The sequence below is a fragment of the Natator depressus genome, chromosome 5 (assembly GCF_965152275.1).
Source record: "Natator depressus isolate rNatDep1 chromosome 5, rNatDep2.hap1, whole genome shotgun sequence".
In the NCBI taxonomy this organism is placed as follows: Eukaryota; Metazoa; Chordata; order Testudines; family Cheloniidae; genus Natator; species Natator depressus.
The window spans coordinates 112355204-112380240 of record NC_134238.1 but is presented as its reverse complement, the minus strand read 5'-3'; the positions used below and the strand labels follow the sequence as shown (position 1 = coordinate 112380240).

The 25037-nt window shown below is 38.9% G+C and overlaps 1 protein-coding gene across 16 annotated transcripts in view; it reads left to right on the top strand.

Moving 5' to 3' along the window:
• Positions 1 to 24229, top strand: part of ELAVL2 (ELAV like RNA binding protein 2) — a 169934-nt gene extending 145705 nt beyond the window's left edge. For 8 of the 16 annotated variants that reach the window (XM_074953471.1, XM_074953465.1, XM_074953479.1 and 5 more), the window contains 4 exons: positions 12310 to 12463; positions 15087 to 15312; positions 20957 to 20995; positions 21490 to 24228. In XM_074953471.1, the coding sequence (XP_074809572.1) occupies positions 12310 to 12463; positions 15087 to 15312; positions 20957 to 20995; positions 21490 to 21820 (750 nt within the window). In that variant the 3' untranslated portion in view covers positions 21821 to 24228. Of the gene's footprint in view, positions 1 to 12309; positions 12464 to 15086; positions 15313 to 20956; positions 20996 to 21489 lie in introns of all 16 variants that reach the window. The other 8 variants (XM_074953467.1, XM_074953477.1, XM_074953480.1 and 5 more) reach the window with 4 other exon arrangements.
• The last annotated feature ends 808 nt before the right edge of the window (positions 24230 to 25037 follow it).

Sequence of the window (25037 nt, the reverse complement as noted above, 5' to 3'; positions counted from 1 at the left end):
TGTCAAACTGTGTGCGGAATACTGCCTCTATTTAACCCCTGGGGGGGGGTGGGGTGTATTTTTGTTTGGTTTTTTTGTTTGTATATTGGCTTGGGAGGAGTAGCTGCTTATTGGCAAATATCAGTAGACACTGATTTCACTGCACACGGACAAAAAATATTTCCACTGATGATGATCAACATTTATAGATAAGGAAAGAGAAATGGTGCTTGGGGACTTATTACAGTTTGATTTAAGGATTTTGAAATTCAAAAAATTAAGCTTTATACGAGGTAATTAAAATGGTCACCATATACGGCCATTGGATACTTGTCTGGCCTCTCCATAATTTCCTGCAAGTGTGAAAATTTAAAGAGGGAAAAAATGCTTAAAAATAAACATTGCTATTTGTTGAAATTATTTTAAGAAAATCAAGTTCTGCCCAGCCAAATTATACAGGAGAAAATCAACTGAGCTGGTCACTCCTTGCTACAAAAATGATAGTCCTGCCATAAAAGGAAAGGAAATAGTCATGCTTCTTCAGACACACCCCTTTTTTAAAATTGGCTGAGTCCATTTTAATAATATTTTAGCAGTTGGTGTGCGGCTGCAGGGGCCATTCAACACTATCCTATTACTCCAGCGGTAGAACCTTCAATGCCGTCTCCCTAAACCTTCAGTACAGCTAAACTGACTCTGTGGCGTGTCGTAGGTAAATGTAACCCTGTTGTTTTCACTGTCATGGATGCTTTAATATGGTAAACGCTTTCAGGGTGAGGAAACTTTCGGGGTGAGGTTTCTACGCAGACCTGGTCTACTGTAGAGCAGAGGCCCATGACTTTTTCTTGATCTTAGGAGGCTATAGACATTTCATGTATAAGGAGAAGTCCTTTCTTGGTAACATTTTTCAAACATCTGCAGAACCTTGTCACATCTTTATCTCTGCGACCTTTTAATCTAAAAACAGTCGTCCCCCCCCCCCCCCAGTAAACAAAATTTATTTCAAAGGGAGGCGAGGGGGGGAGTGAACTATCTTCAGTACATTTCACAGACTACCAAGAACAGCTCAAACATGATGTTAGCCTGGCTGCAGTGACAATACACGCATAGATCATGTGCTTAAGTATGGCATGTTCCTGCAAGTAGTCTTGTGGCTAGATGTTGGGAGTACATATGGTATCCCTTCTGTCCTCCCCATCCCCCATGTCAGCACACCCACTGTTTTCTCTCTCATAGCCTTAACACTGTGTGCGTACATTTTCTTTGTGGTGTTTTGGATTTTTCCTTGTAACCTTTAATTCCAGGAAGAGAATGGCTTTCCCATTTCTGGGATGAGGTAGGAGCAGCATCAGTCTGAAAAGACTGATTCCAGCATCAGTGGGGCAGGGTATATGGGGTGGCGGTTAATCTCTGCTCCCTTCTAAAAAGTCACCATACACCCACCTGCCTTTCTGGAAGGGGCGTCGGAGGTGGCTCCTCCGTTCAGTCAAAAATGAAATTTAAAAGCACTGGGGAACTAAAGTCATTTTGTATTTGTTTGCACAGAGAACATGTATGGAGAAACTTTAAAACTCAGATTAACTGGACTACTTTGGGTTCTCCAAATGTCTAGGGCTTTGAACTAGTATTTTAACAACGTATTGAGGAAAAGACTAGCTCACATTCAGAGAGGAAAGTGTCTATTTAATTTGATTTTGTACTTTGTGTAGGGTCCTCTTTTTTTTAAAGAACCCTTATTTTCCAGCCTTTCGTGAGCATGGTAGGTCTGAACTGCCCAGGAGAGGTAGTGCAATGAAAACCCAAACGTTAATCTCTGCCTTTTGACTGCTGATTAGAGCAAGTAAGTCAGAAAAGGAAAGCTCAGTCTAAATCAAATTTACAGGGGTTAAGTCCTTCACTTGCCACCATCTGAACTCAAGCTCAGAAATTCCCCTTTCCCACAAGTTCACGCTGAGGTTCTACCCTGAATGTTACTGACAGTGGACAAGCAGAAGGGCATCTCTTCTGTCCTTCACAACCACGCTCACTTAAGCAGCAGCCAATATTTGTCAAAGATTACCCACTCCCATTCCTTTAGTGACTGCAGAAATTAAGGAATGTTAATCTTGGCAAAGGCACCCGAAAGGTGCCTAAAAGAGCTTATTGTCCAATAATAACTGCCTGGTAATGACATTAGATCCTCCAGCAAGTTCAAGAAGTAAAAGAAAATCAAAACCCTAGGCAAGTGCACACTGTTTTTCTCCAACTCGTCCTCCCACCTCGAAGGGGGAACAATGACTGCAGAAACAGTTGTTTCTTTCCAGTGTGCTGTGAGTTATTTTTTCAGTGGCAGCATGACTTTAATTCTGGTCCTGGGATTGAACATAACATAAGAATGATCATACTGGGTCAGACCAAAGATCCATCCAGCCCAGTATCCTGTCTACCAACAGTGTCCAATACCAGGTGACCCAGAGAGAATGTACCTAACAGGTAATGATCTAGTGATCTCTCTCCTGCCATCCATCTCCACCCTCTGACAAACAGAGGCTAGGGATACCATTCCTTACCCATCCTGGCTAATAGCCATTAATGGACTTAACCTCCATGAATTTATCCAGTTCTCTTTTAAACCATGTTTATAGTCCTAGCCTTCACAACCTCCCCAGGCAAGGAGTTCCACAGGTTGACTGTGCGCTATGTGAAGAACTTCCTTTTATTTGTTTTAAACCTGCTGCCCATTAATTTCATTTGGCCCCTAGTTCTTATATTATGGGAACAAGTAAATAACTTTTCCTTATTCACTTTCTACCCCCCACTCAGGATTTTATATACCTGTCATATCCCCCCTTAGTCTCCTCTTTTCCAAGCTGAAAAACCCTAGTTTCTTTAATCTCCCCTCATATGGGACCCGTTCCAAACCCCTAATTGTTTTAGGTGCCCTTCTCTGAACCTTTTCTAATGCTCCACCTGAAGAAATAAAAGAAGTGTAACCAGAAGACCGACCAGCCAGACACTTTTTACCTCCAGGAGCAAGAAGAAAATTGGCTTCCCTTTTCAAAGAAGCCACTTTTACACAAATAGGGCTGTCATATTGGGCTTCTGTCCCAGATTGTCCACAGACCAGCCACTGGGAAAATTGAAGTTGCACTAGATTAGAGGGTTCTTGACAGCTCAAACTACAAGGAATTTTTTGGATGACTGTGCTGACCTAAACTCTAGACAGTGTTCATCCAAGTAACTTACTTGTGTCAAACTCTTAAGCATGCCTGCCTGTCTCCATCAGACAGCTTGTAGAGTGCATCTTCTGCCATTTCCAAAAAAGCCCTTCCATTTGGGTTCCTAAGAACATGCCAAGAGTTTACCACTGGTTGGCTGGTCAATTACATGTACATATTTTTGGGAGCCTACCTATAATTTTTTGAGCTCATCATGGACACCTATTGCCATAGGACATTACCAACCTCAGAACTCTGAAGGTCATGTGGATTCATTATCTGTTTATAAGAAACAGAGACCTTCACAAATACTCTCAGGTGGAGAACTATCTGAACTGTGAAAGCATGCATAATTCCTCTTAAGGTATTTAGAAGTGCACATCACCACTGTATTTATACCATAACAAGTAACTGAAGGGCACAAACTTCCAAAAAGCAAGAAAGTGGCATGGTGCTTAGCAGACACCAGTTACATACGGGTATAGATTTTGAGGACTACTTGTGAGACACTGGAAGCACTGACTTCCTTGTGGTGGTGGTGGTGATGGTAGAAGATGCAGTACCAAACGTTGTCTTGTTTTAGGTAGGTTTGGGAGGATTTTGACCGTCTCTAATAGGACGTTACATATGTTGGTTGAGGTCCCGCTGTATAGAACCTACCTCTGCTTCTTGACCACTACGTCGTAGGGCTTGACAGTTGTCTGACAAGCTCAGCTCTCTTGTTGGGTCACTGATGGGGAAGCAGAGTGAAATAGCACACTCCATGGTCAAGTTACATCCTTGGAAATCAATTGAAGGATGCTAACTTACACCTGGAAACAATTAAGCTGCCTGCTGTGTGTATGAAGCAATGGTGTGATGTGTTGCATCTGTCTGTCCTGCCCAGGAGATATCACTGCATTCTGTGTGGGTTGCAGCCCTCCATGTATCCATCTGAGCCAGAGGTAGAATGAGTTGCAGTAGTCCATATTCACATCCAGTAGGGAGGGATGTAGTTTTCTTACCAGATGGAGATGATGAAAAGCATTTCTTGACACTGCTATTTATGTCTAGTTTAAAATTGTCTGAGAGATACATATTTGCTTGATGAGAGGTTAAAGTCCTTGGCAGGTGATGCTTGTTGTCTTAAGTGCATCTCATCAGGCTTATCTCTCTTGTCTAGGGTTACCTTGAAGCAGCTGCTTTTATCTATATCTTTCTCTTCCAGACATTGATAATGCAATGTGGTACCCTTTTCTTTCCCTAGGGAAGTTCAGATTTCCTTTCACAGTGCATGGGATTTGCTCACAGACCAATCCCAAAATTGAGACTCTATTAAGATTTCTAGAGATGATGATGATCTGCATCTAAATCCTCCCTTGATACACTAGTATGTGAAAATTACAGCATTTCTTTCACTTGCCATTATGCCAAACAGGACCGATATAGAATAGTCTTGTAATTAAGCTACCTGAACTGGGACTCATGAAATCTGGGTATGTTCCCAGCTTTGCCACAGATTTCCAGCTGGACCTTGGTTATGTCACTTAATCTTTGAGCCTCAATTGTCCACTGGTAAAATGGGGATAACACTTGCTTTCCCCTCACTTTGTCCCTTTTGATTGTGAGGTCTTCAGGTGGGGATTGTCTGAACCCTGCCTAGGAGAATGAGGTCTGCTCTCAGTTGGGGTCTCTGGAATAATACTGGAGTTAATAAATAAATAAATAAATAAATAAATAAATAAATAAATAAATAAATAAAGCATACCAAGTGGCCAATGGAAAACTTCATGATTAAATACAAAGTCTTAATACCAGGAATAGTTGTGGACTTCCTCTACCAGTGGGCAACCAGAGACTTTAGAGAGGAGTATCACTTGAGAACCTACAGAGTGATTTTAAATCATTGTCAGCCTCTAACTTTGCTTCCTCTTCAGTGTGAACATATCCTGCAGTGATGCTACAGTGCTGTTACTAAATAAAGGGAGAAATTAGGAAACCTTTTTCAGTGGGTAGGCATTCACCTAGAGTTACAATAGGCTGAATGTGTTCAGGACAGTTGGGCTAAACAGACTCTGCACCCTGAGGAGTGATCCTTTAGTTGTTCGATCTTTCACTGGATAACCTCCGTGTTCTGTAAACTGTACATTGATTGGTCTCTTTTCAGCTGGGAACACTTTAAAGACTAGTGGATGTTCTGATGGGATCAACTGGCACATCTTTATCCAAATTTCTTTCTGGTCTTTATAACACAAGATCAAGAGGGACTTGCCCAGTGTAGTACAAATGTATCCGCCTTGATCTAAGAACTCATGGTTCTCCTAACTGCTATGTTTGGCAACACAACCGACTTTGAATTTTCCACTTAGACTTGCTCATACACACTTGGTAAGAGAACCAAAGAGCCATGTGAGCCTTGTAACATGGCGGCTGATCCAGGTGTAAAGAGACAGCGGTTTAGGCAAAGTTATCACAACTCTCCTGTTAATCTAGGAACAAATCCATATCAAGGACGTGTTCAGCAATTAAAAAAACAAAACCCAGTTTTTGTGGAATGGTGCACTGAAAGAAATATCAACTGCAACATAGTCCACATACACTCCGTGTTGCAGTCCCCACCTCAGCCTGACCCTAGAGCTTTTGGCTAATACCCCTAAAGAGCCATGTAGCAATGTGTACTATAGTCTCTTCTCAGATGGAAGGATAGTTGACAGCTCACCTCTGTGTAGCCAGATCTGGTTCAAATCATTGCTGTCTGATGGCTGCCTGGCAGTTACAGCCCAGGCCCTAATGGGCAAAATTGATACGAACAGAGACCCTCAGTGATGGTTCTTAGTCTTTGTGCTGAGACTGAATGGACATGGAAAAACTGTTCTCTTCAATCTGAGGTGATCCGTGTCAAGTCAGAGTTGACCCACACATTAGAGGGACAGCGTGGGAAGCCTTCACTCCATTTGTCAGTGTTTGTCAATCTGGTACCTTTAATGAGCACCAAACTAAAATAACAAAACTGTCTCCTAAAAGATGGCACTGGGCAAGTCCCTAGATCCTTCTGGTTCATATTTTAATGGAAATGATCCACCTCAGTGCTGGCTGTAAATACAAGGTCTGTGTTGGAACATAGTAGATTTGGGTCTAGTATTCATTTAATTTACACTCCGGGATGGAACTGTGTTAGGTAACATTTAATAAATGACACTCTCTAGTTTTGCAGAGGTTGAGTTTAAACTCTCCTTTATAGAAGGAAATCTAATTTGTTGTGTCTTCAGTTTATGTACTGTTGGCTAAAACAAATGCTAGAGTGAACTGGCTCTTCTGACTTGAGGAGATTCATCAAAGTTAATTTGTGTTTAACAAGGTAACTTGATATATATGGAAGATTTTATGTTTAAAGTAGTGGTTTTCAGCCTGTGGTCTGCAGACCTCTGGGGGTGCACACACTAGGCATTTCAAAGGGGTCTGCACCTCCATTTGATTTTTTTTTTTTTAGGGATCCACAAATGGGGGGGTGGGGGAGGGAGTTGAAAACCACTGGCTTAAAGCAAACAGAATGCTGGAAAATGCAACTTTTAACGTTCAGGTGGGGGGCAGGGAGGAATTCTCATTCAGAATGAAATTGCAGAAAACTTCATTTACAGTTCTAAGGATTATATTAAACTAACTGACTGGCAATTGGGATTTGAATTTCTCTCTTTAGTGCTACAGCATCTCATTACTGGTAGTAAGGTCCCAGAGGAAGAGTTCTTGACTCCTGGCATCGAAGCGGTTAAGTACTCCTAATCAGAACCAAAAGAATCTGTCATAAGAATAGCACTTGAAAACCGCAGTGTAACCATATTAAAGAATATTTCTTTGCCTTTTGTTGTGCAGGCATAGAAAGGGGAGTTCATAAAACATCTGTGTGCTTAACCCCTCTGTTTTGAACAATTTGCTTCTGGAAGCATGTTCCTGTCCCTATTTTCAAAGCCAATTGGCAGTTATTCCTAAACAGATACCATCTATGACAAATTTCAGTCTGGAGTCAATTTGTGTTATCAGGCTGATGGATCCTGTGGCAGTGCAATTTATGTAAAATAACAAATGTATATCCAAGGGTGTCAATTTTAAAGAAGTGAAACTGCAAGAAAGTTTTAAAAGTAGAAGGAATCCCTGTTGATTCAAAGAAACGCTTCTAAAAGTGTCTTCAAGTGATAAACTACTCTTCCTACGCCCCCTCGCTCCCTGAAAATGTGGACTTGTTATAGATTACCCCAGCACTGAGATGTATGCTGTGGTAATCATTGGTGCCAAGGAATTGGTGAAAGTTCTTTATTTGTGGAGACAATGTTCTCTCTTCGCGCTTTTTTTCAGCAGTAATTTGTGTTAGTAAGAGAACAAAAAGCTGAAATCTAGTAATGGATTATTTTTAAGAAAAGCATAAATCTCTTGATTGGTCACTGAGATTTGGAGAGTTAGTATTTTTTAAAAAGTAGCTAAAAATACATAGCTTCACTGTCTTTTCTTAGCCACTATTTCAGAGATGCTTTTCTAAGAGCCACTGTCTTTGCTGTTTATGCTGCAGTTTGTAGGATAATGGAAAATTCCACTAAAACTGTTCTTAAATTGGTGTCTCCAGAGTAGCAGCCTGTTGAGTGTTATATTATATGTATCATCTTTAAATATTAAAATTGTAGGCTTTCTGGCTGCCTCTCAACTTAGATTGTGTGCTGAGTGGTTTTGACATTGCATAACCTTGATCTTTAGCCATTAAATATTCACCTGTTGAAATAGCTGTGGAAGTTCATTTTTTAGCTGTTAATTCAATGCATAGAGATTGCATGAATGGACTGCATATGGAATCATAGTTAACTAATTATTGTACTAATGAAAGCCTGGAGAAGAGATGCAGGGTGGGAATAAAGAATAGGAGATGCTGTACTTTACAGTTACTGTACTGTAGGTAAAGCAACCAGTTTCTGTGGATTTTATGTCAGTAGGGTTTAGAAACTAATTAGCAATCCCAAGTAAGCAAATGCTCCTCTTGCAATAGAGTTGGGCCATCTGTTGATACCAGTCCTTTCTTCTTTCTGTGACTGTCTTGCATTTTTCTTTAGGAGCACTAGTTTTGTTAAGCGTATATTATCAGTTCGGCATAATTTTATTAGGAATCTTCTCTTATATTTTGAGCTTCCTGTCCCTTCCCTCCTTTTTTTTAAACCTTCTTGCTCTTTCCCCTTAAAATGACTCCTTTGACTTCTGTGAATAGATTGCTAATGTTGCACACTTTAAGCATTAAACACTTATTTCTGTCAGTAGTCTGATACAGGATCGCATTTCACTGCTGCTCTCTCCTGTGTAGCTTTCTGTTAATTGGTTAGAGGAAGGGGGCATGTCATTCAGGTTTTTTTTTTCTTTTCCAGCTTTTGTAGCTGTTTGTGGCCCAAATACCCTTCATTTTTACAGTGAAGCAAACTTGTAAGAATTACAGGTAGAACAAGACCGCTATGCAATGCAACTCTTTCCCAAACAGTTTATATGAAAGGGATTGCCAGGAAGAATAAATGAAAGAGGAAGTACTTTTTAAAAATGTAACTTTTGGTTTTCTTATTGATATTACAAAAAATGCATCTGAGATATGTAACAAACAGGGCATATTGTCCTATGGGTCTTGGTGTATGACTCCTTTATGGTGGTTTTTGCCTTGCTGGCAGGGAGGAGAAAAGAGAACTAGGGTCCTGCGTTTCTTCAAGAACGGGGGAGGAACCTTATTCTGAATTGGCGCCACTGCTCTGTATGGAAATAATGTGTATTTCTACCCAATCCAGCCGAATGGAGACAGGCATGGTTTTATTTTTTTAACTGAAAAATCTTGCTGCCATGTCGCCTAAATATCCACACCTTCCCTGATGTGTCTGCTTTCATAACATAGAGCAGATCTCTTCCGACTCTCTGAGCCTTGTGCACAGGATTCCTTTCTCCTAGGAAACTAGTTTACCTCCATTTTTTTTTTTCGCTCACACTTGGGAAACATGAAGTGTAGGCTTGAAAGAGATGCCTTAAGTATTAGAAATCCCCCTTGCTGTTCACCCAGTGTTTATTCCTCCCTTTCCTCCCCCATAGTATTCAGTAGTTGACCTCCTCCTGTAGCCAGCAGCTTAGTTGCCTCCTGATGTACAGCAGAGTGAATTGAGAGAAGAGGGGTGTCAACCAAAGGCAGTTCTAGCATCTGACGCTGACTTGCATCCCTTCCCAGGATTACTGTGGAGGTCGCAAGCAGGGAGGCCTTTGCCTTAGGGCTGCTATTAGTGCTGTGTTTTGAACCAGTAATGTCATTCTGCTCTTCGCCAGAGCCTACAAATGAATCTGAGGACAAACTCCCTCATTGGGGCACTGCCCACACAGCTGTGGGAGATGAGCAATGTGTTGGATGGAGAAATATCAGCCCTGTTAAGTTTCAGAGTAGCAGCCGTGTTAGTCTATATCCGCAAAAAGAAAAGGAGGACTTGTGGCACCTTAGAGACTAAGTATACATGCAGCAGTGCTGCCTGGTCTTCAGTGCATTATTTTGTTTTTAGCAGTACCAAACTGAGTTGTCATTCTCTGTGGATCAGGCAGTAGATAATTAGAAAATGTGTCTATTTATAGAGAAGTAGAAATATCTGGAATTCAAGTCTAATTGAATAGACTTAACAGCCTATTTATAAATGTTGGGCTAATTATGGTTTGTAGAAACATCTCAGTGGGAGATGGTATCTGACCTGCAGTCACCTATTCCTTTATTTGTAATAAAATAGTCTAACACAAGATAAGTCATTACTCTTTCCGTACATAGTGCATGGATGTGTCACTGCTTGCTACTTTCCGTGAGTGCTGATGTCTAGAGCAATGGATCCAAAGCAGGCGAGAGGGAAATCTTTGTTTTTTGTACCTGTAATTTTAAACTTGGTATGGAGCCACTACTTTGGATAGAGCATCCCTGTATATATCTAGTATTGTCGATGTTTGTTTTAGCATGGGATTCCCTTATCTAGTGACAAAGGGGAAATGTCAGATTGGGGCTGAAGCGTTAGAATAAGGCAACACAGCTAATGGTACCTTTGTCAGCCCATTACTCGCAGGGCCATGTGTGCTCCTCAGCACAAAGGGACTGAATTCCTTAGCTGTTCTGCAGCTCCAGGGGATGGTCTTGTCCGGTCATTGTTAAAACCAGTTGGGCCATGTATGGTACGTTTGTGCTGTTCCTATTCTGTGGACAAAGGACATGAAGCTCTAATTCTATTAATACAGCATCTTTCACGAGCACTAAATTTGCACTCTTCAAAAAAAAAAAAAAATCTACTGTATACCACAAGAGGCAAAGTAGATATGGAAGAAATGATATGGTTATACCACATTATATGTACTAGTTTACTGTTCTGGGAGACTAGAGGACAAGTGCTTTCAGCTACCTGAAATTGTGGGTATTCTGGGTCCTTGTATGGCCCTCATTAGCAAATGAGGAGCTCACAAATCCTCGCCTTTGTATTTATTGTACTTATGAAGCATCTAGCTAGGCATAGGCCAGTCTGGGTCCACAATATAGTTCAGCACGTTTTAGAATATATATGGTTAATCCTTGTTCTAAAACTCTAATAATGATAAAGCTGCCACTAATGAGTGAAGGATTGAAATCCTAACTAGATTTTCTCCTCGTCGACAAGAACACTGGACATTATCTGTTTGTCCTTTAAATGGAAAACAGCATTAAGGTTACCTGAATAGCATGGGTACAGAGAAACATTTTTTATGGGATTAAAAACAAAAAACCCTCAGTGAAGAGCCAAAGATGCCTGATTTTTAACCAAGATGTTTTTGAGAATTTTCTACTTTTTCTCATAGTTGTTTTGGATTGGATAAATGTCAAATAAGTGTGTGGGGGAGGGGGAATGATTATCAAGATGGATAAAATGTAACCTCTCTAGCTACCCGAAATGGAAAGATGCCAAATAATGCATTCTGCCCCTCCTGTCCTGTTTGTACAGACTTTGATTTTAATGTGACTTTAGCAATAAAGGTGACAGTTTAGCTATGTTGACTTCAGTGGGAGTGCTGGATGCTCAGCATATTAGGAAATCAGGCTGCAGCTTTAAGGGCTTAAGGATTTAGGAGCCTGCTTTTAGGCACATTGTCTTGAAAACCTTCACAGAAATGTTTATCCCCATTGTAGCGAGGTGTCTTGAGTAGTCCTTAAAGTAACTGGTTAGAATTCCCAATATCTGATGTCCAAGAGAATCCAGAGAATTTAGACTATCAGTCAGATTTGGTTGTGGGACCCTAGCATTGTTTCAAAATGTGCAAAAAAAAAAAAACAGCATGGCATATACCCACCCTGGCTACTTATTCTTAAAAATAGAGTTACAAAATTATCTACCATTTTTAGCCCTGTTTGTCTAATTCTGACATTTAGGAATGTTTGTATTTTATTTGGGGGAGAGTCAGACAACTGTGCAATAGGAGCAGGGCAACAATTGCAATACTGGAGTAGCAAAGCTGCCAGTGTGTTGGATTGCCTTTCTTAAGGCATCTGTGGCCCTGATCTCAAAGCTAACTTTAATTCTTGCATTTTTAGTGTGTAGGGAGAATGGAATGAATGGATAAAAATGGAACAGATTTTTCTGATAAAGAAATGGATAGGATATTTTTTCTATTTTAATCTTATCACAAAAGGGCTTAAACTAGTGTCAAAAGAGCACTTTTTTTACTCCAACAGCTGGCTTAAGTGTCCATTCACACACCATTCTTCTCCTTTGGAATACGGCTTTAAATACGGCTCTGGAATACAGCTTTAAACTACAACTTAACTGGCTTGGGGTACTAAATAAATCCTATTCCTTTGCCTTGTGGTGGTGTTTTGGTTATTTCAGGGCTTTGGAACTGTGCCCTGGCTCCGCTCCAGCTCCAGGCAAAAACCTGCAGCTCCACTGCTCCGGAGGTGCTCCAGGCTCCGCTCCAAAGCCCTGGATTATTTGACGCTTAAGGCAACATTTGAAAATAAGTTTTAGCTCACTGAGCAGTATTTTTGTAATTACCTTGTAGTCATTTGAATAAGTGGGCGACAAATTTTTTTTTGTCCCATTTCAGTCATAGTCTGAGTAGTTTTTAAAAAAGAAAAATAAATTACCCTCCCTTTCCCAAGGTTTCCTATGCGCGACCAAGTTCAGCTTCTATCAGAGATGCAAATTTGTACGTCAGTGGACTTCCAAAAACAATGACCCAGAAGGAACTGGAGCAGCTCTTTTCTCAATATGGACGCATTATTACTTCTCGTATTCTAGTTGACCAAGTCACTGGTAAGTAGGCAGCTGCTCGGCACTGTCTCTTTCACTTTCTCAGACTGGCAGGTTGTGAAATATTCCACCTTCCAAGGCAGCAGACTTGCATCCAGAACATATCAAAGGTATATGTGGGCCAGAAAATGCAATTTTCTGCTGGAATTCTTCATAAATATGCATGGACAAAAATAGATCATGGAGTGGAGTGAGCCAGCCTGAGTCATTTCTACCCTGAAGGTGCAGGTTTGAAGCCTGTTTCATGGCTTGTAATAAATTTACAGCTGCTATAATCTTCATTTCCAAGCTGCTGTGTGAAAATAGTCCCCATGCTCCTTATAAAATGCTAATAAACAATCTTTTTATAAAAAGCAAAATGTTATGCAGTAATGCGCAGCTAGTTCTCTCAGGCTAGGATTACACAAGACCCGAACTGGTAATTGCTGTTAAGACTGTTTTCAAGGTTGCATCATCTACTATGGGCACACAGAAGAATAGGAACTTTGAGATCCTTAGGAGCAGATAAATTCTGTACTTAGCAGTGCTAGCACAGACTAAAAGCAAACTGGGAACTCTGGTAGGTTAGATACTTTTATTACCATGTGCCTCCGATACAGACTGGATGCCACAAAATGTCCAACGGCATCTTTTTACTAGTCCGATTCGGACAGGATGTGTCATTTTTCTGTATACTCATGACAGTTCAACTGGCTGACTTGAATTTCAGAAGTAGTATATCTTCTGTCTACACCAAAGTTCTCCTATAAAGGCAGGCACAGAACATCAAATAAAAAAGGAGACAGTTTTCATGGACTGTATTTAAACAATGTACAACTAGTGCTGGGGCATAGAAAATGATTCTCCTCTCAAAAACCTTTCAGTCCCTTCCGTTCCCCTGACCACTTCATGTCTGTTTTTTTCCTTTCTGATCGCATTGACCGCCATAGTGACAGTTTGGTGGATGGAATGTCCAACTGTAATATCAGTGTTTGTCAAAATCATGGGAAAGAAACATTTTTTTGACCTTTCTAATTTGTTCTCTAAACAGGATATAAAGTTGGCTATAAAAGAAAAGTAAACTCAGAACTTTGTTGAAAGCATAACACCAAATTTAGTATGTTTTATGTATAATAGTGTGTGAAAACTTATCGATAATTAGTGTGCAATTGCATGTAGGTATTGTATAGCTGGAAAAACTGAGAGATGCATATTGCAATCTGCCCAAGGGAAACACCAATTTTGTGGTAGAGCCAGAATTAGAATATGTAGTTTTCCAGTCCCAAGACCTACAAACAGTCCACTAAATACTCATTACATTTCTCATGAGTATTCATGCGGAAATAGCATGTATGATCTGGTACCAAAATAAACATGTGAATAGACTTCTAAAATGTATAAATATACAGTGTGTAGTACACCCTAATAAATACAGTGGGTAGAAGACCCTAAATACACTTTCTCATACGAATTAATGTAAGAACTGTTTTTTTATCCTAGAGAAGTATTGTGCAGCCTTCTAAGTATTTTTTTTACACTATTCTAAAGGCAAAGGGAAGCGTTAGATTCAAAATGATCTGAAGAATAATGTTGTGACACAAACTGACAGATAAGAAATGCAAAGTTGAGTCTGTGCCATTCAGCTCTTTAAACTTCCTTACTCTTGTTCCTTGTCATTTTGATGTTCTAAATGGTCATTGATTGATAGAATTTTTTTCCCCTTAAATAATTTTAAGAGCTTGTGGACAAACTTCTAACTTTTCCTTGTCCTTTCGCTGATGAAACAAAATGCAATAGGCCTCTGAATAATTCCAATTTCCTCCTATTCCCTTTAATTTGTCCAAGTAAAGTGAATTCATTTTAAGCCACTTGTTTGAGGTTTAATGTGCTCCTTAGTCCTTCCCTCCTTTTTTTTACTGTTCGTACCCTTCTTGCTTTCTGCCTGCACCAAATGTTTCCATGTCACCCCTTCCCTTCCACAATATATCTTAAATCTATAGACAAGGAAAGCTGGAAATAGACTCTTTTGTTGAGGGAGCTAAAATGCTGTGCAGTGAAATATTGAAATCCTGCATCAAGTTTATAGGAACATGAACATTGATGATTAAAATAGCAGAAATTCCCATTGTTGCAACCCAGAACCTGTACTTCAGTCTTGAACATGGCACAATTATTGTAGGCATCCTTTCTCCAGTGCACCCTAAATGGGCTGGAAGTTGGGGGGATGTTGCTACAAGTATTTTAATTCAAAAATAGTTTGGTCTTTTCCTCCTTATCTAGTCTACTGTATGGCTGGTTCTGAAGTCTTTTTCAAAGTGCCAGGTAAAGATAAGTCTAGAATCAACTGAATTCAGAATTTTTTTTCCCCTCTAACTGCTTGAATCCTGTCACAGCTAGAATTCCCTTTTCCCTCCCCGATCTCCTTTTGCATACAAAGTGGCTCAGATGTACTGTGTGGCCTGTTGTATTTGTAATTAATAGGACTGGGTAGTATTAGAAAAGTCACATTTTGTACTTGTTGCCAGAACGGAATCTCTGCTGTGGAAGTTTCTTGTTTATGGTAACCTGTAAACCTACATTTAATCTTCGGCATTCTGCAAGTCTCCTGAATTAATCAATCAACATGTGCTTCTTTCACTCTATGCAGGGGTATCAAGAGGTGTAGGATTCATCCGATTTGACAAGCGGATTGAAGCAGAAGAAGCTATCAAAGGTTTGAATGGGCAGAAACCTCCAGGTGCCACAGAGCCAATCACCGTAAAGTTTGCTAACAATCCAAGCCAAAAAACCAATCAGGCCATCCTTTCCCAGCTGTATCAGTCTCCAAACAGAAGGTATCCAGGACCTCTAGCTCAGCAGGCTCAACGCTTTAGGTAAGTCAAATATGTTACGTTTATGGCTGAACCATTGAATTCTGGAATTGCCACGGGCCTGCCCATTTCAGTTTCCTCCTGCCCCATTCTCCTCCTGAAGTGATCCGCCCCTCCCCACCCTTCATATAGGATTTCATATTTTTGAAAGTTTTCCAAATGCAAGGTGCAGAACAATTTAAAAAAAAAAAAGCACTGCTGTCTAACCAGACCAGAGCTTCTAAATATGTAGTAAACCATTTAATTAGCAACATTTAATGTTAAGCCAGGATATTTTTTCCCAAGCCGGCATCGGTAGAGAATCATGATTTTTAAAGTTACTTTTAATTTCGTAGAGTACTATTGACTTCATAAGCAAGTCGATTCAGTTAACTTTGGTTTAGACCATTTAATTTCCTCCTTGGCCATATGGTGTGCCACAGCCAAAACATGATCCCCCATCCTACCTTTCACTTACTTTTTTTTGTGTCTAGTTAGAGATCTAAATTCAGCTTGCCATAGATCTCGTTTGACCCTACACTTCCATTTTTAAAATGTAGCCACATATCTTGTGTGGTGTGTGCTTTTTTGGTGGATCTTTTTTCCCATGCTTTTGAGTTTACAGCCATAAACATTTCTCAGTGATATTTAGTGTATCAAAAAGGACAGATGGTGAGAAACAAATACTGTATCTACATTCATAAACCCGATGGCTTTTTGTTTTTCTATCAGTGGTTTTTGCTTTTTTTTTTTTCCTGGTGTGTGACTAGAATGCATTAAACATTGAAAAACTTAAATATACAGAAAAAACAGTCTTTGTTCTCTCTAAGTAAAAACTGGATCAGCTGATACCTCCTTGAAAAGTGTGCACACAGTTACAAAAGCTGCAAGCTGGCCACCCTCACTAGAAGGCTGAATGCCCAAACAAACATCATAGACCACATTTTTGGCAGACGTTCTAAATGTTTGTTTACATCTCCACTAAGCAGATCACCAGCGACTACAGTCGTACAGCTCCACAACCTCTTGGCATTCAGTGCTGGTGACATGAAGTGCCCCCCCCTGCCCAGTAATGCTCCAGTGCTGACCAGGCAGTCTGTCTTAGGGGAAAGGGTAACTGGTTTAATTCAGTATTCAGTGGATTTCCTTAACTAGGGTATAAAAAGATTATTAAGCTGCAGAAAACCGCTGAATATTGAATAAAAATAGACTTGCCCTTTTTCCATATGCAGACTGCCTGCTCCAGTACTGACTGCAGGAGTGGAAATTGCACTGCTAAGACGACACATCCCAGAATGCACTGTGCTGAAGTAAGCTCATGGGGGAGTTGTTTTGCGGACCTGAAAACAGAGGTAAATAATTCTTGCTGCCAAGGCCTCTGTCTTGTGGCATTCAGCACCTTCTGGTAAGATTGGCCATCAAAATCCCAGAGTCATTCCTATTTTAGGTACAGTTTTTTCCATTAAAAAGGCTGTTTTCTTCTTATAGCCATTATAACTGATACCAGTGGTGTAGTATCTGTACGTGTTATCTCTTGAATAGTGATCATGGTGTCTGTCCCAGTCTTTTTTAATCTAGTTATGTGGATAATAGGGATATGCCAGCTATTACTATTCCCTAAAGGATCCCATGTGTTCCAGAGCTATGGAATTTATCCTGTTCTTAGATCCTGGAAAATAATTTTGCAGGTTTAATATAAAATAATCTTCCTAGTTGATATGGTTGCAGAAAGAGTGCAAACAGATGCAGTGATGTCTGCTTGTGTCTGAAAGCAGCTTGAAACAATTGCTGTGAGGGAAATGTGAATTGTCCTATCAAACTCAACAATAAGGCATAGTATTTGTTGTAATATTTTTGTGTTCAAAACACTCTATAGACACCAATTGAATCTCACAAGCTGTGAGTTAGATGGATAAGTGTGGTCTTCCCTATTTTTACAGGTGGGGAAGGTGAGGCAGAAAAGTGAAATTACTGGCTAAAGGCCACACAATGAATCAATGGCAGAGGCAGGATTCGAATTTGGGGCCTTTTGACTTATTCCTCCAGAACATGCTGTCTTGTCAAAAGGGTGTTAACTTTTAAAATGCGTCATAATTTTACATCCATTATATATATCTTAGGGCTTGTATAGCAAACATAATTGTAGTATATAAGCTCTTATTTCATTTGTTGATTACTTCACGAGACACATCTACCCAATACGTTGGTTCCATAATCCCCAATATCTCTCAATAAACTTCCCTCTAATAGCTTCTGCTGTGCAGTTACATGGATTTTGATAAACAATTTGGTAGTATCCTAAAAATGTATGGCCAACGTGAAATTTAATTAAATTTCAAATTGAAGAAGACAAGGGATATTCTGTTGTACTGATTATATTATCAGGCCCTTCTGAACTGTGTCGTGTTGAGTGCCCAGAAATCAAGGCATCCAAAATCACTCTTGAAAATGTTGTCCCTTTGTGTTTAAATTTAATCTGAAATGCTCACTGAATTTCCAGTCTGGTGCACTGGAGCACTGTAGAATCCAGAGCCTCTAACTCAGGTTAAGTCAAGCTCACCAGTGCATGAAGCCTTACTGTGGCCATGTCTGCACAAACAAGTATTACTGCTGTAACAACAGCTGCATAGCTATACTAGTACAAACCCCCTCAGGTGGATACAGTTATCCTGGTATAAATGTGCTTATAGCAGTGTGGCTTTATTCCTGCACAGGAAGGAGAATAAGCTACCTTTATATTCGTTATTCACGCATATAATAATACGGCCCCTTTATATGAACACAGTTATACCAATGTATCTATACTGGCTAAACGGTGTGATGTTTTTAGCCTACATAGTTATACCAATACAACATCTGAATGTAGACTAGACCTTATGTGGCAAATTTATTTCCTTCAGTGAGGTGATGCCTACTGAGGGTTGACCTTAAATTCATTTCTAACTTAATTATAGAAAAATTCCATCAAGATTAAATGTCAGTTTAATCTATTTAGGCAGAATTTTAATTTTTAAAGGTTTAGAGCAGTTTTAAACATTTGTACCTAAGTTAAGGCACCCAAATAAGTGCCGTGGGTATCAGATATGCTGAGCACTTTCAGTTCTCAGTATAAATACACAGGAGGTGAGTGTTGAATGCTCCTGAAATTTAAACTGTTTAGGTGCCCCCATTTGGAAAACTTGGCTTAATTGTTTTGTAAGTTCATTTTAAAGCACTTCACCGTATGATACAAGTGTATTGTACAGGAAGTATGAGTGGGGAAGGGACACTGATAAATATAAAGAACTTAATTGTGATGTCCTTCGGTTTTAATGGTGTACCAGTCGTAAATTAAAGCAAGTATGATCACAAAATGCTAGTTCATGATCAGTGGTTCTTGGGTAAGTACTGAGTGGGCAAAAAACTACAAACTCTATCATGTCGCACTTGAAAAAGCCTCTCCTTCCCAGAAGTTGCTGTAGCTTTGTTTGAAATTAAAATACAATTTTTAATTATGCTACTCATTTCATTTTGTGCTTCAGAAAATGATATAAATGATAGCAGTGTTCGCTGATCAGAATTTCTGGGTTACTGAAAATTGGAAATAGGAAATCAAACTGCGGTGATGTAATAGTGAAATTTATTATTTTGACGGGAACTTGGATCTAGTCTTCATAGTTAGAAAATATTTAGTTTTATTTGTTCAGTTATGAGCGTAGCTTTGAGTTACCACAAGCAGCAAGCCTCCTTTTTTTTCCCATTATACCACCTACTAGGAGATACCTGCTGTTGCTCTTCAACTTAATACAGCAGTTGGTTTTATTATTAAAAAAAAAAAAATTAGAAGAACAGATGCAAAACTTTGTCATAATCGTTCTTAAAAGTAGTTTGACTAATACATTCTAGGAAGATCATAGCTCCGTGTATTGCAGAGAAGAAGCTTGGAGCAAACTGATTTTTCTAAAGTTTTCAAGAGAACTATATAACGTACATGACAGTATTTCAGATTTCTTACTATTCACAAATAGCACTCGTGGGGTAGGTTTCTTTGGGACTCTTATTTTTTCCTTAAGGCAGCTCAAATACAATACCCTGTGTCGGCAATAAATGACTAGATTAATTGAGATTTCACCTTTAGATTACAGGTTCAATCAACTCAAGTGAGTAGATACTGAAAAGTTGCAATTTGATTGTTCAGTGGCATGACATGATGTGATTTGGTGATCTCAGTCCATGTTCTATTGGATATGATCCCATCACAAAACACCTTCATAAATGGTGCTCATTGACAGTCTCAGAGAAAAATTATTGAATGTACATTGGGGGGGAAATCCCATTTTGCCCTTTGAGAGTAGTTCCCCTATCTTCATCCTCCCTTTTAAATAGTGTTCAATGAGATGTTGATACAAAGCATTATATTGCCTTTCTGCCGGCGGTATAGGCATTATTCAGGCAATTCCCAATATAAAGACATCTTTTGGTGGTCTTATTAAAAGAAGAGTGCACTGTGGATGGATGTCCTAATGTGAACTAGGACAGCTACTTAATTTTTTTTTCTTGTTTAGCTGATTTTAACATCTCACTCAGCATAAAATAAACCATTCCTTTTTACTGAATGTATAGGCAATTCATATTTTGTAGAGTCCTAAACTGTAAAGTAAGAGAGGGAATATTCTGTTTTTTTTTCCCCCTTGGCATGCATGAGTTTTCCCAGAAGGAAGTTGGAGTCTCTCCATGGAGCCTCACTGTTTGAGAATCACATGGTTAGATGTTAATTCATAAGTTTAAATCTTCAGGGATGCTCTGGCATCCTCGCGTTGGTTGCATTCCACTTATCAAAGGATTTGCAGCTGGGCAAGGAGGCATTGACACTGCTACTTAACAAGTTCTGGGGGAAAAGTGTAACGCTAATAGCAGGTCTGCCTTCCTACGTTGGAAATAAATTTCCAGTAAAACAAGAACAGTGGAATTAGGGTGACCAGATGACAAGAACAAAATGTCGGGACACATGCCCGGGGGGCAGCCACAGGCTCACCCCCCCCCAACCAGGGCTGGCTCCAGGTTTTTTGCTTCCCCAAGCGCAAAAAAAACCCAAAAGCCGGAGTGCTGCCGAAGCAAAATATCGGGACAAATGGCGTCCCAACCGTACGTCGGTCAGGATGCGGGACAGTCCCGATTTTATCGGGACATCTGGTCACCCTAAGTGGAATTGAGAATATTGAACAATTTTGTGTTTTTATTTCTATAATTTGAGATAAGTGTTCTCCTAACAACTGTCAATAATAGAGAAATGTACACTGATCTGGGTACATCTGTGCTCCCCATCAACATAGTATCAATGTCTCTCAATAAGAGCTGAATCTTATATGAAAGATGATTTTTCTGGAGAACTCCAGTGAGCTTGTGGTCACTGGTGACTGCATAACTTTCTACGCTAATCTGGAGACTAGAAACTTGTTTCTACACACGACTACCTGATGGAAATGTGAGCGTGCATGTTGTTTGAGGACATGTGCCTGTTCTTGCAGTAACCTCATGTATTGTAAGGTATGTCACAGTTCTTAGCAGCTTTCAGACTTCACATACACATTCTGTGGAATACAGTTCAAGGAAACTGGCAATAATATACTGAGTTTCCTTAGAATAGGAGAAAATCCAGAGACTGAATACTTTGCTAAATGTTTTGCAGGTTGGACAATCTGCTCAATATGGCTTATGGAGTAAAGAGGTAATAAAGAATCATATTAGGTTGATGATAATTTTTCCAACAAACTAGTTCTTTAGAGAAAGTATTTTGGAGTATTGTAAATACTTTTTTTTCCCCTTAAGGTTTATGTTGGGTTCTTTTTGCATGTCGAGACATTCAACTGAAACCGTTTTCATTTTCAGTCCATCGTTCACTAAAGGGAAAACCTCTTGTATCTATTCCATGGAATTCCTCTTGATTTTTATCATTAATCCTCAAGTTTTTGGCATGGTTTTTCTTTTTTTAAAACGTTTATTTCTTCTAGCCAGTCACTTGTGTAGTGCCATTCAGCATTGTGCATAATCTCTGTACACTTTGAATGTAACTTACAATGTGGAATTTAATTTGGTTGGAATGTTCATGCAAACTGTAAATAGTCTACATTTGTTTTAAAAAAAATAGCTTTGGGGGGAACTGACTGTAAACAGCCCCTCTTTTATTCTTATTCTTGATTCTTTGTTTCCCACATTGTTTAGTAGGTTTTCACCAATGACCATTGATGGAATGACCAGTTTGGCCGGAATTAATATCCCTGGACATGCAGGAACAGGGTGGTGCATTTTTGTGTACAATTTGGCACCTGATGCAGATGAGAGCATTCTGTGGCAAATGTTTGGACCCTTCGGAGCAGTAACCAATGTGAAGGTCATCCGTGACTTCAACACAAACAAGTGCAAGGGTTTTGGATTTGTGACTATGACCAACTATGATGAGGCAGCCATGGCAATAGCCAGCCTGAATGGATACCGTCTTGGGGACAGAGTCTTGCAGGTCTCCTTTAAAACAAACAAAACGCACAAAGCCTAATGAGTTATCCTCAATCCATTTATATATGAAAACTATACAACAAAGGCAAGTTAAGAGAAACTTTATACATTAGTAAATGTCTTTGTAAGTCAGTGTTGAAATGGGGATAAAATGACTACTTAGCATCCTAAGAATATGTGACATTTTTTTATTGCTAGTATTTGAATTAAAACTTCTTAAATATCTTTTATGTTTGAATATGGACAAGAGGTACAGGGTTTTTACCTGTCACAATGCATTCTATTGCCTTCTTTGGAGAAGGTGGACCTTTTAAAATGTTTCAGCTAAGGGAAGAAGTTTCTTTTCTTTTTACATAACTGCCTTGAACATGTGAGTAAATATTGAGGCTTTGTGTTGTAATCCCTAACTTGGTTGTTTTATGTTGTATTTTCCTGATTAGCTTTGTGTTTAATTTACATTTAATGCATTGTTGTTTTGTCTGTTCAAGAAAAGTATTTTGAAGTTTACATTTTATTTATAAAGTTATAAACAGTATTTATTTTGTAATTATGATTTGGGTTGGGGATGGGGGGGTACATTATAATAAAAGCTTATTGTAAGAATACTGGAGAACTTTTCGTAAAGCAGTACCTTGCCAAAGAGATAAGAGCCTCTTTGATGTGGGTTTAAAAAAAGCATCTATTTTTATAAAAAAGAAAAATTTGGAGAAACTTTTTACTGGTCCTGGAACAAATATTTTGACTTGAATACTTTGAGAAATCTCTTCATATGACACCTAGTGAGCTTTTAAAACTTACCAGGAAATTTGCAATGGTTGGGGGAAAATTTAGAAAGATTTATGATGTAGAAATACTTTTGAGATCTTTGTATTAAGAAGTAGAATCAATGGGAAACACTGGTGGTTTCATTGTTGTAATCATCAGTGAAATCTCTGATCATCCTGGTTATTATGTGATAGGTGGCTCACATTAATTTGTGATTTTGAAACAAATGAAAATTAAAAAAAAAAATATATGAGCAGGCAAGAAATTTAAATTACCGAGAGATGGGGGAAAAAAAATCTGTTCTTCCTAAAGAATTCCCTTCAGATAGAGCTCATGGTGTTTAGTGATGTACTTGCAGTATTGTTTGAAGAATTGTTTTGTCTTAAGAAAAGACGTTGCACATGGTTTGCGCTGCAGCAAATCAGCGAAAGCAGTCTGAGTTGGATATATTTGAAAGTATTTTGAAAGTTACGTTCAAGGCTAACACCTGAGCTTTGTGTAATGTAAATAAGACCTTGCGTTTATGAACCTTTCAGCTAATTTTGGTTTTGGTTTATTTTTGACTTACGTTGCCAAGTGATGTTCAGATTTTGAATGTTTTCGTATGAGTTTTTTCCTTTGTAAATGGCATTAACATTGTTACTTGAGGTCTGCTTATTCATTTTCATTGTCCTGAGGACTTGAATTTACAGTGCATCAGATTTGTTGCTAATTTTGTCTGTAGATAGTCTAGCTTCAGCTGTTTATGGTGATGCTACATTTTTGTTTATAAATATGTTTGTGGTAAAAATGAGTATAACCATAGGATTTGAACAAATTTCCTTACATTTTTCATACAAAAATCATAAATACCTGTATACTATTAAATTTAACTTTGTATGATGCTTAAATCACTATTTGGGGAAATAAAAGTCTTTACCATGTATTGAAGAAATTTAAGAAAAAATACAAAATATTTTCTGATTAGCATCTAGCTTATAATAAATTTTTTAAAAAGCTGAGGGCTATAATGCCTTCACCAGGATGCACTGACAACTATATAGTTACGTCCTGCTTTTTGTATAAACTGAGATGCTCATATGCTTCCCCTTAGAACAAGCAATGTGCTATGCATAACATAGTTGTACATTATCTTTGCAGTTGCTTTTGGTTCTTATTCTTTTAGACTGTAGTTATAAATTTTTCAGTATAGTACAGTACATATACTGTGAAGCGCGTGCTAAAGTGAATAAGCGAGTTTTCATGCTGACCCACTCAATGCTATTCAAAACTCAATTGACTTCCTGAGCACTCTCTCTCATTCTTAGGTGCACTTAGATTGTTGAAGCTTATCCTCTGCATTAAAACTTGTATATACTTTAGAAAATAAAAAACTTTCCAATATGGGGAAAACAGTAGCTACATGCTTCTTTCCTATACTACTGTAGCAAACAAAGGCATTGATGAGAAGGCATGTAAATTGGGTTTCACTTTACAGTGTTTATCAGAGCACTTAATAAAATGTAAGGCTGGTATTTATTTGAAGTTGTACAGTATTACTTCACATCTGTTGGAATAGAAAATATATTCTGTTTAGTATTTAAGAGGCTGTACATGTTTTCTTTTGTGTTTGGATCCTTTGTACTTTTTCATGTTCAGTACATCAATAAACAAAGTTGAAGGGAAGACAGTCTGACGAGCAGATCTTTTTAACTTTTTCCTCTGCTTTAATAGCTATGCTTTCTCATTGGGTGAAAGGTTTTCCTCTAGTGGACAGGTTGTTCAGCAAGGGGGGTGGGGGGGGGAATAATGAAGTCAAATACTGCTCTCTGTTAAGTCAGGGTAAATTCAGAATTGCTCCATTGGTTTTACTGGAGTTATTCTTAGCTTGTGCTGGTGTAAATGAGGCCAGAACTCAGCCTAGTCCGTACAAACCAAATACATTTTTTTGTAGCAAGCTGAGATGTTAGGTCATTTCAATAGCATGCATTGGATAAGTGCAACCCTGAAAAGAAACTAAGTTTGCTACGTAGAGGCAGTGTCATTTTAGTGATTATTTTACAATATTAATCTTGTCCCCTGTATCCAAAACCAGGGTTATACATTTCTAATTAATCCACCATTCTTCTTGTTAGCGTATGTGTTGCAGAGACAGTTCCCAATTAGTATTTAAAGTTCTTCCCCGATCTGCTGTTAAAGAGTTTCTCCTAATCTCACTGGTTTTGTTCACTTCAATTCCCTGAACATCCAACATCTGTAATAGAGCATCAGAAATTTCCTATCATTGCAGTTCTTCTTCATACTATATTCCTAAATTCCTTTCACCTTGGTTTTCCACTTACTCTTATTGTGTTTGAGATGCATAACCATATGGTGCGAGTTCTTACTGTGCTGCAGCTTTGGTCGATATTCTGTGTTCAAGTGGGATTTACTTGCATGGGTGTGGGTGGGGGGAGAAGAGTTAGATATAGATATTAATACTTAGTAGATTAATCCGTAACTACGGTGTTAGA